The sequence below is a fragment of the Sceloporus undulatus genome, chromosome 8 (genome assembly GCF_019175285.1).
Source record: "Sceloporus undulatus isolate JIND9_A2432 ecotype Alabama chromosome 8, SceUnd_v1.1, whole genome shotgun sequence".
Taxonomy (NCBI): domain Eukaryota; kingdom Metazoa; phylum Chordata; class Lepidosauria; order Squamata; family Phrynosomatidae; genus Sceloporus; species Sceloporus undulatus.
Window position 1 is genome coordinate 30030288 of NC_056529.1, and position 15934 is coordinate 30046221.

The 15934-nt window shown below is 42.1% G+C and overlaps 2 protein-coding genes across 5 annotated transcripts in view; both read right to left on the reverse strand.

Moving 5' to 3' along the window:
- Positions 1-2067: 2067 nt before the first annotated feature.
- On the reverse strand, positions 2068-8782 carry BHLHA15 (basic helix-loop-helix family member a15). Of its 3 annotated transcripts, none has more exons than XM_042437552.1 (3): positions 8148-8782; positions 6904-7112; positions 2068-3711 (listed from the first exon to the last, which is right to left on the reverse strand). In XM_042437552.1, exon 3 carries the CDS (start codon positions 3633-3635, stop codon positions 3111-3113), a length of 525 nt encoding a protein of 174 aa, XP_042293486.1. In that variant the 5' UTR covers positions 3636-3711; positions 6904-7112; positions 8148-8782; the 3' UTR covers positions 2068-3110. The 3 variants fall into 3 exon arrangements, with proteins under 3 accessions (XP_042293486.1, XP_042293488.1, XP_042293487.1); XM_042437554.1 differs by lacking the exon at positions 8148-8782 and adding an exon at positions 5505-5685 and having other exon boundaries at positions 6904-7625; XM_042437553.1 differs by lacking the exon at positions 8148-8782 and adding an exon at positions 5554-5685 and having other exon boundaries at positions 6904-7624.
- A 1798-nt stretch (positions 8783-10580) lies between these two features.
- The window catches only part of LMTK2 (lemur tyrosine kinase 2), a 40487-nt gene continuing 35133 nt past the window's right edge, over positions 10581-15934 (reverse strand). Inside the window, exons 14-15 of one of the 2 annotated variants that reach the window (XM_042437550.1) lie at positions 15674-15742; positions 10581-14702 (exon numbers count right to left, since the gene is read on the reverse strand). In XM_042437550.1, coding sequence (XP_042293484.1) covers positions 14674-14702; positions 15674-15742 — 98 coding nt within the window. In that variant the 3' untranslated portion in view covers positions 10581-14673. The remainder of the gene's footprint in view (positions 14703-15673; positions 15743-15934) is intronic. The other variant, XM_042437551.1, reaches the window with a different exon arrangement.

Below are 15934 nucleotides of genomic sequence, written 5' to 3' on the forward strand. Positions count from 1 at the left end.
CTGATTCTCTCTCTCTCTCTTTGCTGGCTTGCCTCCAAAATTGGTTGTGAGCCGATCAGATATGACGTTCACACTGGAAAGACCATCAGCATACAATCAGAGGTTCTCTTTGTGCATGAAACTAAGACAGTGCCTAAGAAAGACGATCAAATGCTGGGTGGCAGGTCGTGTTCCCTGCGGAGCCGATTAAACCATTTTGCCTGCAAGTGAGGGCAGCATTGTTCATGTTCATTCGTGGCTAATAGCCTTTATCCTGTTCTTCCTCAACGATGCGGCTGATTTGACTTTGATCAAGGGTGCCTTTGCTGTAATCTCTCGAGAGTAAACAGTGCTGACCTTTCCGCGCGATTCTTCCTGCTGGTCTCCCTGCCCAGTTTGCTCTTTTCCAGCACAGACGTCTTTAATGCCACATAAGTCCTCCATCGTCAGTGCAGAACTTGAAAAGCAATGCTTTTGGAGAGATTGTTGGCTCCTCAAATCCTGCAGCCAAATATTAACACTAACATACACACCCAGAAAGCAATTTTCCCAGTTCTGGACTGGGGGACATACTCATCCGAAGGCACTTTATGGCCTACAGTTCTACTGGTAGACTTACCTAGAGCAGATCCCTTAAGTCAGCGGTTGAATGGCAAGTTAATACTTCTGTCAATCTGTTTGATTCCATTAGTCTGCTCTAATGGGGACTAAAAGCAGAATTCAGATCTTTGTCAGTGATGGACACAAGCATCTGCAGCCTGTGAATGTGACAAACATTCATGCATAATAGATTGAAATATCACCCTCTATCTCCTTAAATGTATGTATAATTGTAATTTTAAACAGATTTTGTCCCATTACAATCCTCATCCAAGGTCCCATTTCAATTGGATTTGTCAGTCTAGGCCATTCCCATCATAACAATTGTTGTGTAAAGTCATTCTCCTTCTTCCTTCGCAAAGAAGCCAGTGTTTGTTGACTTTGCAATTAAAGTGCTTCAGAAATGGTTTAGCCTTTTATTTGTCTTTCCAGAGGCGGCTGGATTTTTTTCTGCTTGCAATAATGATTTGGTTTTTTGGCTTTTCACACAGGCAACAGATTGAATAGCTTGGACCCAACCAAAAAAGAACATTTTAATGCCCTACAAGCATGTTTGCTGTTAGGAAGTTTCCTCCATCCCCCAAAAATGCCTGTATTTGGACATCAAATGAGATGATCATTTAGATCAAAGTTTGTGTGTATGTCCCTTCAAGTCGCCTGTTGACTATATGAGTTTCATAGGGTTTTCTTAGGCAATATATACTCAGAGGTGGCTTTGTCAGAAACAGAGCCTACAGCACCTGGTATTCATTGGAGGTCTCCTATCCAAGTACTCACCAGGCCTGACCCTACTTAGCATCCAAGATCAAATGGGATTTGGTGCCTTGAGGGTCTTTCGGACCCAGTTTACAAATGTTCTAGTTTGTACTGAGGGTCTCTCTGTTTTGGTGCAGAGAAAGAACTAGGTATTTTCTCCTCAAATACATTCCTCTCCCTCTCTCCCTTTGAACCAGGAAAATTGGGGCTGGAGGCCTATGTTAGGAACCCCGTCGGAGAGTGACATAAATCCAGCATGATGTAGTTGTTGGATTATGGCTCTGGTGACCAGGGTTTGAATCCCCACTTGGCCATGGAAACCCAATGGGTGGCCTTGGGCAAGTCATACTCAGGACTATTCTGTGTTGGCAATTCAGGAAAATAAAACAAAGTACAAAATCGACAGAAGAGTGGTACCTTTATTGGCCAACCAAAATGTGTTTTGTGCATTTTGGTTGGCCAATCAAGGTATCACTTGTAGGCAAGTCACATTGTCACAGCCTCAGAGAAAGTAAAGGCAAACCCCCTCTGCATGAATCTTGCCAAGAAAACCCCATGATAGCTCACCTTAGAGTTGCTGTAACTTGGAAATGACTTGAACACAAGAACAACAGGTTACCAAAACTTCTTTGGAGCTTGCGTCGGTCATTGGCAATAATGGGCTCAAGAAACTGAAGCCCATCGGGAGCGGAGGAGAAGAAAGCAACGACAAAACTAATTCTCTTTGCTTTTAATATTGCTTTTAATTATTTTATTGTATTTCACAGTACTATTGCATCTTTCTTTCCAAAGAGCTTCACATTGGCTCAGAATCAGTTTAACTAATAATGCCCTCCATTTAATCAAAGAGGTTAAATATATATCAACAGAATCTCTTATTTGATCAATTGCAAAAAAAAAAAGTTATACTCGGTGGTGGTAATACTAGTATTATTTACAGTTTATAACAAGACAGCACCCTTCAGGCTTCATTCTGCTAGGTGTTGTACTTAGATAAATACTACAGGTCCTTTCTGAATATCACATATTCAGCTCCAAGGTACATGAATATGATGCAGGCATCAAATCAGAAAAATAACTGTTTGAACAAACATAGAGCTGAGTTAATCTGTAGAATCAGTATATAGAGAGATCTTGTAGCACCTTTGAGACTAACTGAAAGAAGTTGGCAGCAGGAGCTTTCAGTCTATTTCCTTAGATGCATCTACAAAGGCTCCTGCTGCCAACTTCTTTCTTTCAGTGAGTCTCAAAGGTGCTACAGGATCTCTCTACATACTGATTCTACAAACTAACACAGCTGTATGTTTGCTCATGTAACACACAAGGCTGCCTTGCACCAAACAGTCCTCCCTTCCAGAACCTTTACACAACACAAGAGCTTATGGTCCTGCTAATTGTATGAAAGGCATCTGATCCAATTTCACCCCAAATTTACAACGGCTTCTCAGAAGATGCCAAAGCTACAGATGCTGGCGAAACGTCAGGAATAAACTCTTCTAGAACATGGCCACATAGCCTAAAAACCCCACAAAAAAACTATGGATGCCGGCCTTGAAAGCCTTCGACTTCACAGTTCATATGGAGATGCAACAACATTATGTATATCGCCTTTGCATATTCTATTTACCACCTTTGGAATCCTTCAGCAAAGCAACAATTCCATGAAAGCAGGCAAGGAGCATAAATCTGGGCCTCCTTAAACCTTGTGGTGGGGAAAAAGTCTTGAGAAGTCCTATTCTGTTGCTGTTGAGCACTTTCTAAGACCCAGGCCACCTTCAGCTTCCTTGTCTGAAACTGTGGATCTGGGTGGAGTACTTCTGAAGCTGCTCTGTGGGCTCATCGTCTTCCCCGCATTGCTGCTGATAGTGTTCGTACAGTTTGGATCGGCTGCCAGAACCGGGGCCTGCGACAGCAGGGAGATGCCCGTTGGACATCCGGAGGATCGTCGAGGTGAGCGATTTAATATAGTTCTTGGCCAAGGTGAGTGTCTCGATTTTGGAGAGCTTGTTCTCTGCCCTGACGTGGGGGATGACCTCCCTCAAGGCCTGGAAGGCGTTGTTGAGCTTGTGCATGCGCTGGCGTTCGCGTTCATTGCTCTCCAGCCTCCGCAAGCGCCTGTCCTTGCTGCTCCAAGGGAGATCTTTTGCAGATTTGGGGGTGGCCTTCTGGGTCTCTTTATTCCTTTTCTCTTTGCACCGTGAACATTTCAGACGTTCCTCTCTGCTCCGAGTCGTTTCTTGGGGCAAGGGATCCTCCTTGGCCGCCTGCCGGCATTTTGCCCCTTTGCTTTTGGCCTTCATTGTTGGTGTAATCGAAGGGACCAGATCTCACTTGGTTTATCTCCAGACAAAGAAGCTTCCTACACCAACCAAGGGGCTGTTTTGAAAAAGAGGACATCAGATAGGTTGCCAACAAAGCCAGCAGTTCACCCTCCTCAGAGCTCAACTCAGTTGAGGAATAGAGTATGGTATAGGAACCACATTTTCCAACATACTTCAACATGTAAGATACCTTTTAAGTAGGAAATGGGAGGACATAGAGAAGAACCACTCCTTCTACTGTGTTCTATCTTAGCCTATCCTGTATGTAAATCCCCTTGAATCAGCAAGTCTACTCAAGTTAGAACTAATAGGATTAATAGATGCAATTGATCCATCTGAGGAAGGGAACTGAAGTCCACAAAAAGCAATGCTAGAATGAACTTTTTCCTATCAAGTGTGCATCTACACTGGAAAAACAGTACACTTTGACACCCCTTTAAGTGCTGTAGCGTCATTCGATTGAATACTTGGATCTATAGTTTTGCAAGGTCTTTTGCCGTCTCTGCCAGAGTGCTGGTGCTTTACAAAACTATACATCCCAGGATTCTGTAGGATGGAGCCATGGCAGTCAAGGGGCTGCCAAACTGCATTATTTCTGCAATGCAGATGCACTCCAAGGCTACAGGAGTCCTTTGTATCTTTTTATCCTTCCATTGTGCTTTATCATTTTAAACTGTACGCTTTAAATTGCTTTGAGATGTTATTGATAGTGGAGTTCCATTATCTGCAGACTAACATGGCTATATCTTTGAATTCAACTGCTATTCCAGTTTTCTTGTTGCTTTCACAATTTACTGTGAGCACTTTAAAAGTTCCCAGCCCCTTTTATCTCTCTGGTTGTGGCACACACACACAGGAGAAAACTCAGGATCTAATCTTCTTCGGACTTTCTGCTCAAAGAACTGGGCAGTTGCCCAAACAGTTGGGATCTTTGTGGCTTGCAAACGAAGGTCTCCAAGACCTCCAAAGGCAAACATTCTCCCAGTTGCACAACAGTCCATAGCGATGCCAGAAAGATGTGAGGACACAGCTCTGCTCTCCCTACATCAGTCTTCTAGAATATGACTTGGTTCCTTCCATAATCCCACAGATTTACAGCAGTGTAAACCTATGCCAGCTCTCAACAGAATTCACCTCTGTCTGAAGACAAAAAGTTCCTTGGTGTCTCCATAGTCACAGCCAACACTCAAACCACTAGGCTATACTAGTTCTAAAAGGAATAGATTGGCAGAATCAGAACAAATTTGACATTTATTTTGCAGAACTGGAGCCATCATGGCTATAGTAACCCATAACGCTTCTTGCAAACCAAGCCTCTAAAAACTGTTCCAAGTAAAAACATAATACAGTGGGCCTTTGGTATCCGCTTGGTTTGGTTCCAGGATCCCATGGATAACAAAATCCATGGATGCTCAAGTCCCATTAAATACAACGGCCTAATAAAAGGGCATCTCTCATATAAAATGGCAAAATCAAGGTTTGCTTTTTGGAATTTATATATTGGTTGAATATTTCCATGCCATGGATGCTTGAATCCGTGGATAAAGAATCCGTGGCTACGGAGGACCGACAGTGCTATAAGGGGGATGCGGAGGGCAGACAGGGCTCCTCCACCACTGAGCAAACCACACTGTTCCCTAATGGCAGCAAAAGACGTCTGGGTGAGCAAGCCAACCTCTGGCCAATGCCAGCATCTTTCGTTTGAGAAAGCAAACTCCTAGGACCCATTAAGACAAGAGTCCTTCTGGAAAGAAAGATTAAGATGCTCAAATAATTTGTCTCTGTATATTTTCATCAGCCATTAGCCTAAATAAATAAATAGGCATCAAAGTTTTGAAGTCATTCTACCTTCCAAGTCCTTTGACGGAAGACAACGACCAAGCTCTGGATACTGTACCTAGCAATCTTCTTACTCCTCTGGACTTCTTCCTTTACGTCACTGGTTCCCAAACGCTGGTTTTCCAGGTGTTTTGAACTTCATCTTCCAGAAGCCCCGGCTGGTTTGGTCAACAGTCAGGAATTCTGAGAACTGAAGTCCAAAACGTATGAAGAAACAAAGTTTGTGAACCACTGCTTTACACGATAATGTCTTAAATATGCAACATGTGAATGCCAAGCTTGCACATATATGTTCAATACACCCAACCTGCAGTTACAAACCAAAGGTCCTGCTTCCCACCTTCCGGATGCAAGACTTGAAAAAGTTAGAGCTAGCAATGAACACTACTAAACCAGTACAGTGGTGCCTCGGGTTACGAAATTAATTCGTTCCGCGGTTAATTTCGTAACCCGAAAAACTTTCGTAAGCTGAATTGCCATAGGCGCTAATGGGGAAAAAAGCCGCGGCTCCGCCGCGGCTCCATTTAAAACAGCGCCTGAGTTTTTTCGTAACCCGAAAAAACTTTCGTAACCCGAAACAATAAATCCCTATGGGATTTTTTCGTATCCCGAAAAATTCGTAACCTGGGTATTTCGTATCCCGAGGTACCACTGTATAAGATTTAAATATTGGTCTCATTTGAAGAATACTGATAGCGTAATAGCATGAAGAATGAATATTTTGGCAGCTAGTCAGAATTATAGTTACGTCGGCCCTCTGTATCCACCAATTCTTTACCCACCGACTCAATGATCCACAGCTTGCAATTTTATACAAGGGACACCATTTACTATGCCATTGCATTTAATGGGACTTGAGCACGCACAGATTTTGGTATCCAGAGAGGTCCTGGAACCAAAGCCTAGCAGATAACAAGGGCCCACTGTATTCCATATAGCTTTTGGTTTGTTTGTTTATGAAAAACCTGGCTTTTAAAATAATTTTAACCTATTTTTAATTAACATCTAGGGGTAGCCGTGTTGACCATATAGCAAATCCAATAACGTCCGAACAATACCTTTATTGGACCAACCAATATGCACAATTACATGTTGCAAGCTTTTGAAGTCAGGCATGAAGAAGGCAGTATGACTTCGAAAGCTTGCAACATGTAATTGTGCGTTTCGGTTGTCCAATAAAGATATCATTGTCGGATGTTATTTTTAATTATTATTTTAAAATAAATAAATGTGTTGCACATTACTGTAGCAGTCTGAGGGTTATTAATTAATTAAAAATGCAAATATTAAGACATCATGTTCTACCATTAATGACTTCCATCCACCCTCATTTAGCTCCCCAGCTTGGCACAAGGCTTTGACCGTGATGCTTCCAAGCAGAACGTCATAAAATGAAGGCAATGCCTACCTAGTGATGGAACAGTTGCAAGCAGCATCCTTAATTCCTCTAACCTAGCATGGACCAGAAATGAGAAATGACCCAGCGGCACGAAAGTGACCGGTCTCCAGGACTTCAAGCAGTTCTTCTGGCTCCTGCAGACTGCAAACTCGAGCTGGGACACGTCACTTTAATGGACAAACAGGTGAGAAGGGTGGAGTCTGGCTTGGACGAGGCTTCTGCAAATAAACCACACGGATGAGTGTGTGTGTGTGTGGCAGTTGCAAGATTGTGACAGACAGTACGGCTGTGCCATGCAGTTGCACCATTATATACAACGTTAGCAAGGATTTCAGTGATCCTGGCATTGCCCCCTTCTGTTGCACAAGAGAGAGGTATGTTATGGTTTCTTCATCAGTCAAGGAACTCAGGATCGCTCTCTTCATTCCCTTTTCTCGCATGAATCCCCTTTTTGTGGCAGACTCAAAGGAATATTTTCCACCAGTTTGGGAATGAGGACCTTTTGACTCACCGGATATTTTGGCTTGCAATGCCCATCAGCCCAACAGAGCATAACAAAATGTCGTAGCCTAAAACCTTTGGATGACCAAAGGTTTCCCATTCCGGCTTTTATGTTGCTTTCTAAGTGTATTATAATCAGTGCATGTTGAAAGGTTTTTGCATTCTCTTTCCCCTTTAGATAGATAGGGATTTCCTGCATGCACACTCCTCTCTTTCTCTCATTCAAACTAACCATGTGATTTAGGTCACTCCCTCTTTGGGACTAACAGGCATTCTCTCAAAGATTTTCAACTGAACTGTTGCTTTTCCATCTTCCTCCTCTCTCAACTTTCTTTGGAAAGATAACTGGATTCATATATAGCCTTTTATGTATATATAGATTAAAGCCAGTAGTAAACATTTGTTTGAAGCACAAGCTGCTTGTGTGTTTTTTTTTTGAGTCAGTCTCAGTTCTTAGGGAAGCATAGTTTGACAAAAGCACATTTCTGCTGCTCTGATGATTTAAAGCTAGACCTGAACAGGCTTGGCTTTGACATTTTTGACATTTAAATATGTGTATTCCTTAGAGGCTGAAGCCTTGGGAAAAGTTCAATTACCCCACAGTGCAGCATTGCAACAAAGCATACAAGGTTTGTGTTTGCACACACTTTCAATGGACTTGCTTTTAATTTAGGAGGACAAATGTTAATTCAAGGCTGTCCTGAAGAAGCCTATTATCCCAATTCTCTTCACCTTCAGGTTCAATTTCTTACCTGACTTCAGAGCTCCAAATGGACTACAGGAACTTGCATGATCGGCTTTGATTTGTCCTAATGCTAAGGTCTTCCAACAGGATCCAGATAGAAATAAGCAGACAAACAGTGGCTCAGGGAATAGAAAACTATAAAGATGCTCTGGCACTGGAAATTCCCTGCCGAGGCCAACGATTAGGGGCACTGTGCCACTGTACACCGGTTGCCAGCAACCACAAACAGGAGAGTGTTGTATGGAGATCCTGTTTGTGGGCTTTCTGGTTGGCCCTGTGCATGCTTCCTTAGGTTTTGGCATACCCCAGATATGCAAATACTAAACATCCAAGTTACAACAGGCCAGGCATTTTAAAAACACAAGGCACTAAAACCATCCACTGAAGTGAAGACAGGCCTGGTCAAAGGCAAACAATTAATATCCCATTTAAAAGGAGCACTGAGCCCAAGCACAAGGGTTTCTTCTTGTTAGCTGCCTTCAAGTCAATCCAAGCTCATGGCGACCCTGTGAATGAGACGTCTCCAAGTCCCTCTATCCTTTATGCTCAGATCCTCAGGATCAGGCCCAGGGTCTCCCTGATAAGAGTCTATCCATCTGGCTTGCAGTTTTCCTCTCTTTCTACTTCTGTCCACCTTCCCCAGCATCACTGTCTTTCCCAATGAGTCCTGCTTTCTCCTGATGTGGCCGAACTATCAGTTTAGTCATCTTGGCTTCCAGGGAGAGTTCTGGCTTGATCTGTTCAAGGATCCATTTGTTTGTCTTTTTAGCTGTCCATGGTATCAATACTCTTCTCCAGCACCACATCTCAAATGAATTAATTTTCTGTCTATCTGCTTTCTTCATGGCAATAGGGAATACAATGGCTTGAACGATTCGAACTTCAGCTGTACATCTTTACACTTTAGGATTTTGTCTTAGTTCCTTCATAGCTGCCCTTCTCATTCCTAGTCTTCTTCTGATTTCTTGACTGCCGTCTCCATTCTGATCAGTGTTTGATCCAAGATAGGGGAAATCTTTAACACAAGAGTAGCAAAACATTCTAGCAACTAGGATGCAAGAGCCTCTTGCTGTTCTACTGCAAGTCAATCCAAGGTCTACCAGTTCATCCCTATCCACCTTTCAGCATGCTTCCATCCTTAAGGACTGCCTTCTGCCTCCCAAGAGTCCAAAAGGGACAGGATATTTTCAGCATACAACACCCAAATTAAGGAATAGCTCCAACAGAGAAGCCCACCTATCTCTGACTTCAAGTTCACTCCACTGTGGTCACAAAACACAGCTTTGTAAGGCAACCCAGTTTGGCTTCTGCTGCTTTAATAAAGGCTGGTCCTCCTTTTTCTGTTCTGTCTGGCTACCCATCTTTTGTCTCTGCGTCAAAGACAATCTGGGTCTTTCATTCCCATACTGGCAGAAAGACAGGATATTTATTTTAAGGAATGTTTAAAACAGATCAATACAAAAATGAACATGTAAATCACTCCTCCCAACCTAAAGTCACACAGTACATATACAGTATATACCCCATTCTCTCCCATGCCAGCATTCTCTGAAGATGCCAGCCACAGATGCTGGCAAAACGTCCGGAATAAACTCTTCTAGAACATGGCCAAATAGCCTGACAAACCCACAAAAAACAATGTTTAAAATTGCTTCTAACTGCTGTGAATCGTGAAATTGTAAGAAGCGTGATCATTTAGTTAAAAACAAAGGGAGAATGTTGAAACTCCAATGGAGGAAAGCATTTTATCAGCACTGCTCAATAGAAAAGCTAAAGCATAAAATATAGTACAGCCCCAGAGAATGAAATAGGATCCTCAAAAGCAACTGAGATGTGAGGTCTACTGTGTTTGGTGGCCTCTAGCGGGACTAAGAACAGCTAAGGGAAATCCAAGGGACAGCAAAGGGAGGAAAGGAAGCAGGAGAGGATTTGTGGTATTCCATCTGAATATGGGCCAAACCTCAAAACCAGTCAGCCTGGTTGCTTATGCTGCCCTCGCCATGCTCAGGTTTATATATACAGTACTTATATACTTATAGGCCTGTTACAGACTGCCAAAATAAAGCTGCTTCGGGTCTCTTTGGAGGTATGCTATTTAAGTGATGCATGGGTCCTAAGAGTCCAGAGGTGCGCCAAAGCCACACTCCATTTCTAAGCACTGGAGTGCAGCTTTGGTGCAGCTTCCGGATTCTTAGGATGCATGCATCATTTAAACAGCATACCTCCAAAGAGACCTGAAGCAGCTTTATTTTGGCAGTCTGTAACAGGTCATACTTATTTATTTATACCCCACTCTTCAGCCAAGGCTATCAAAGCGGCTTACAATTTGTTCACAGGGACTTATATTTCCTGCATCAAATAAGAAATGTGGAGGATGCCATCAGCGATAGCAAGTTTACAATGGCTAAGATTAGATGGCAAGAAAGCATCAGACACTAGGTTTATAAATATATACCTTTATTTTGAGTATTAAATAAGGTTCTTTAAATTACAAGCAGTCTTGAATCACACTAGGCATGATCAATGTACAGTAGAAATTTTACAGTTTTTCAAATTTACATAATTTAAAGACAAATTCGACCTGAAATCTCACAAACTAACTAACATATTGCCATAAACTGCATACCTGCATTAACTTCCGACAGGAAAACCGCTCCCCTACGATTTTGTTACATCAATTTCCTCATTTACAGATAGAGCATACATTGTATATACACATAAATCAGTACCACTTACCATATTAGGTTAACTCCTACCGCTGTGCAAGATCAGACAATCCATTCAACGGAACCGAACCTTTTTTAAAGTCATTCAAGTTTCATTTGGAAAATAAAACAAAATAAAAAACGAAACACAGGCTGGTGGCATAGAAGACTTTCTCTCTCATATATATATATATATATATATCTGCTCTCTCTTGTATGCATGTCCTCCACAATTTCCCCATGAAGATTTTATCATTTTGCGGATTTTGTTTTACACAACTTAAAGCTTAAGTTAATTTTAACACACCATTTAAGGCTATTTCTTATAAGGCTAATACGTTTCCAATGTTATCTTCCAATACAAATAGCTGTTTTGCCACCAATGAAATTTTAGATGAGAAACTGTTGTCTTCCCTGCTCTCTCATTCTCTCTCTCTCTCTAAAAATTTCTTGATTCATTCCCCCTTTCTCTCTCTCTCTCTCTCACACACACACACACACACACATTTGCACACTAATCAATCTAAAACACTGATTAAAAAGTAGGCTCCAACGGTTCTCATTAATGCTTCCCCAACCATTTTTAAAAATCAGCCCGTTTCCAATGAAACCGTGGCTTTGACCCTATCCCTGACGTGTGAAACTTGAATTTAGTAATTCAAATGCTCCCCGTTTTGCTTCCCTTCCCACTACAAGGACTAGGCCAGCCTTTCCCATATAGTGCCCTCCAAATGTGTAGGACTGTAACACCTACCCATCACATCTAGTGTGCCCTATTAACTGCAGCTGCACTTCCATACACTTGGAGTCCTCTCCCTCGAGTTAAGTATGTTCGTCTTTCAGCCTGATCCCATGGATCTCTTTTTAAGCAGCATCTCTATATGAATAGCAGCAGAGCGGTCTTATTTCGATATCCTATTCTCCCCTACCTCTCCCGGCTAAATCTCTCTTTGTGGGGAATGAGGAAAAGCTCAGCTGCCCTGGACTGACAGGGCTATTCCTGCCTCCAAGACTCATAAACCAGCCAGAAGGAAGTATGGTTAAGTGTTCACTGCTAACTCCAGTTCCCTTCCCAAGCAACCCCTTATCCCTCGCCTAAATGCAACCCAGCTGCACAACCAAAGACAATGAAGACAGACATTTGGATGAGCTTCACAATGAACAGAATGCTTCCAGTGCAAGCTTCCCCTAATAATGCATCCCTTTGCCGAGGAGGAAAACTGCCTGAAGCAGCAGCAATGGCCAGGATAAGACTTCCTCCAGAAGAAATGCTGCCCTTAAGTTAAAAACACACAGGTTTTTCACTCTGGAAAAACCAGAAACATACTGCTCCTCACAACACATCCATTTGTCATCTGGGTAACTATAGTGCAAAAAACAGCAGCAACAACACATAATCCAACAGAAGTCAGCTACTGGCCTGATCATGGGCCTATGAAAGGATGTCTGCCTCAGATAAAGCAAACCTATCCTTGGAGTGTTAAAATGCTCATGTTTTAAAAGCTTCAACAGTTGTGTTTGCATGCCACAATCATTATGTTCACTGGGAGAGCATCCCTGGCTTACACCGCAGCAGAATAGACACTGGCATTCTCTCTTACCAATGAGACAATTGTGCATGAGGTCCCCACCAGAGAGGACTGAAAGGGACAAATTTGCAACTGAAATGATGGCCAATATATGCTTGGTTCGCATCACAATCCAGTCCTATCTCTAGTAGGGTTTGTGTGTTTCAGTTTCAGATCTCCATGAGGCTAATAAGAACCAGATTCTAGCTGGAGGGTAAGAGCAATGAAAACTACCCCAATACAGCGTGCCCGCGTCATACGCAGCTTGAGCATACGCGCTCAAGCTGCGGGGCGTGCATGGGGCGGAAGGGGCAGCGCGTCCCATTCAATTGAATGGGCGCGCGCACCCGTTGCACCCCACGCGCTGCCACACCCCTGTGCATGAGCACCATTGGTTACAATGGGGCTTGAGCATAGGCGGAATTCGCCTTACACGGAGGGATCCGGGACGGATCCCCGCATAAGGCGAGGGCCCACTGTATTTTCATTTGAGAAGATTTTAAATCTACCAGCATTCATACCATTCACAAATGTTCTCTGCCAAACCCCAAATGGAGGCCTTCGTGGGACAGCTTGGTCTGATACAGTGTCACAAACATCTCTTCCTCTACCCAAACCTGGTACTACAACCCAAATATTCATGTTAAAAATGAGGTAAAAGTAATACAGCTACGTAACATGTGCACATATACACATTCTTAAAAGGTGTGTGTGTGCATGCACTTATGATATGTCCAACCAAAGTTGGCTCTGCCATGGCTGAAGAACTCTATGGCAATCCCTTCCTATTTATAAGTCAGCCGGGGGACCCTTCCAACAAAAGAATGGTGCTTTGGAAAGGCCTCTTAAAAACGTTGGAAGCTCTAGGACTAATAAAGCTAGTGCCTATGGAGGGATGGATGGTGTTGTTTGGAGGAATGGTAGTAAAGCCCCAACCTATTGTCCATGGTGTAATTGTTTGAAAAAGAAGAATTAAATTGAAACCTTGTTAAAAAGTATCACCTATTAGCCCTTTAGCATTCTTTAAAAGTACTATTAGTCATTTTTTGACAAAGCCCACATGGAGAAACCTACAGGACACTTCAACTACAGGAAGCGCTGAGGATCCAAATCTGTATTTGAAGACTGTTGTGTTGCATGCAAATGTTTGAGAACTACAAAACCTGCTTCGCCCAAGCTGCTTCTTTTTAGACGCCTGGTTTCGGAAAGAGTAAGAGTGACTGCAAGAGTCAACACATCGCCTATTGGATGGTCTCAAGAGAAATGTCGCCAGCTCCTCCTAAAGATGAGATGAGTGAGATCAGAAGTTACCCAATAACTAAGATCATCATATGAACACACACAAGCATGCGTACAGAAACATCCAGGATTCCAGTGTCTTTCAAGACTTCCCTAGAAAGAGATTCCTACAACATCAAACACTACCACCATTGCTTAAGTAAACTCTAAATAAATGGTCAATTCATCAACCACTTTACTGCAAATGGGAATCTATCTCCAAGTGAACTGCCCCCTTTTAGAAACATGAACAACACACAAAGTTCGCAAAAGTGTATTTTTAAAAGGAAGACTCAGTTTCTGTACATTCTGACAAGTGCCCTGGGCAGAAATGGACACTGGAAATGATAAAGCAAACTGGTTCAAGGGGTCCAAAACAACAACGTTGATCAATCAAGGAGCAAAGGATGACTTTATACAACATGGAGGGACCTGGGAGCAATAGCCGGTAGTGAATCAGCTGCTAAGCAACACGTGAAGCCTTTGAAATATGGCTTGCTACACAACTGCCCTCAGCCAGACCATTTCAAGTGACACAGCCACCTGCTGCTCAGGTATATACAATTTTACATGTCCATACAGGTTAATACACAAAATATAAAAGTAGTATGATACAATCCTATATCGAAACCAGAACATAGCCGTTTTACATGTTGTTGCAAACTGTCTGGAGGATACTTCAAGTACTGGGGAGTGGAGGGTGAGCAAACACAGAAAAACCCTTTAAAAGGAATTGTAAAATGCACCTGTTTCCAAGAAAAGGAAAAGGAAAAAGAAACATTTACATTGCAAAGTAGTAACATCCATCTTCAAGTCCTGATCCTGATCTAACATTCACAGTTACCAACCACATCTTTACTGCACACCAACATCATGGACATCTTTTCAAAGGAAAACATGTTGAAAAGGCCTTGGCTCTCAGGCAGAAAGCAGAGATGTTCTCCACAAAGCTTAATGATACAGTGGAGGAAACTTCATCCACTCAGTCTTTTTCTCCATCTTCACTGCTCCCTGTTGAGAGGCACAGATTTGTGAGTTAAGAGAGAAAAGCATTTGGGATATTCTAAAACCTTAATGTAATTATACAAAAAGGAATACAATAAAAAAGACAAAATAAAAAGAAGGCTAAAACCCTATAAAATCATACAATTACATCCCTTATATAAAGTCTCATATAGTTTAGATCAGTGATGGTGAACCTATGGCACGCGTGCCAGAGGTGGCACTCAGAGCCCTCTCTGTGGGCACATGTGCCATCGTCCCAGCACAGAGTTTGCCAGAGTTTGTTACTAGAAAGCCAGAGGGACATGGCACTTTGCAATAAATAAGTGGGTTTGGGGTTGTAGTTTAGGCACTCGGCCTCGAAAAGGTTCACCATCACTGGTTTAGATTGTTTGGAATGAGTCGGACCACAGTGTCCCCTGACAAGTTGGAGGATGAACAGTTATAAGGTTTGTATTGACAAAGTTAATACTATAAAGGGAAACCAGTTTTCATTACAAAATTCTCAGTTTTGTTGTTTTGGATTGTAACTCATATTATCTAATAACTTCTCCATTAGCCATTGGTCCCAAACTCTTTCCCGCCAGTTATCTAAAGACACCAGACCTGTTTTCTAAGAGTTAGCCACTTCGAGTCGAGCGGCTCTCAGAAGGAAGGAAATCAGCTTTCTGCATTTTAAGAATTTGTTGTTCTTTAGGTAGATTCAAGTAGCAAAAGAGCTGGACGAAAATTGATTTCTGATTTGTAATTAAAGCAATTTGTTTAATTACTTAATGCCAAAAAGAATTAACTGAACCTTTGATATTTTCAGAAAGATCATTGCATAACAATTCAAATGGACTCATATTTCTCAGCAGTTCCCCTTTCTGAATTAAACTAGAGGAGAACGCCTTGATTTGATTGATCTGAAACCATGAAATTGACAATGAATCCAAAGTAGATATTAGGTCTTCGATAGATATTAGGTCTCCTGGCTTTACCATTCTTAAAAAGATCTTTAATTTGATGAATTCCTCTTTCTTCCCAACCTCTGTATTGCGAAAATTTATCTGGATGAAAAAAATTTGAATGATGTAAGAACGGACATATAGGTGACAAATCTGGAGATACAATATGTTTCCATTTATGCCAAATCTCAAAGGTGGTTTTAAACCAGGTCTTTAATTTCTTTTCCTTATAGCTTTTTAAAAACATACTATGAAGTGTGTTGGGATATTCTAAGAAGCTGCCTGTCAAGACTA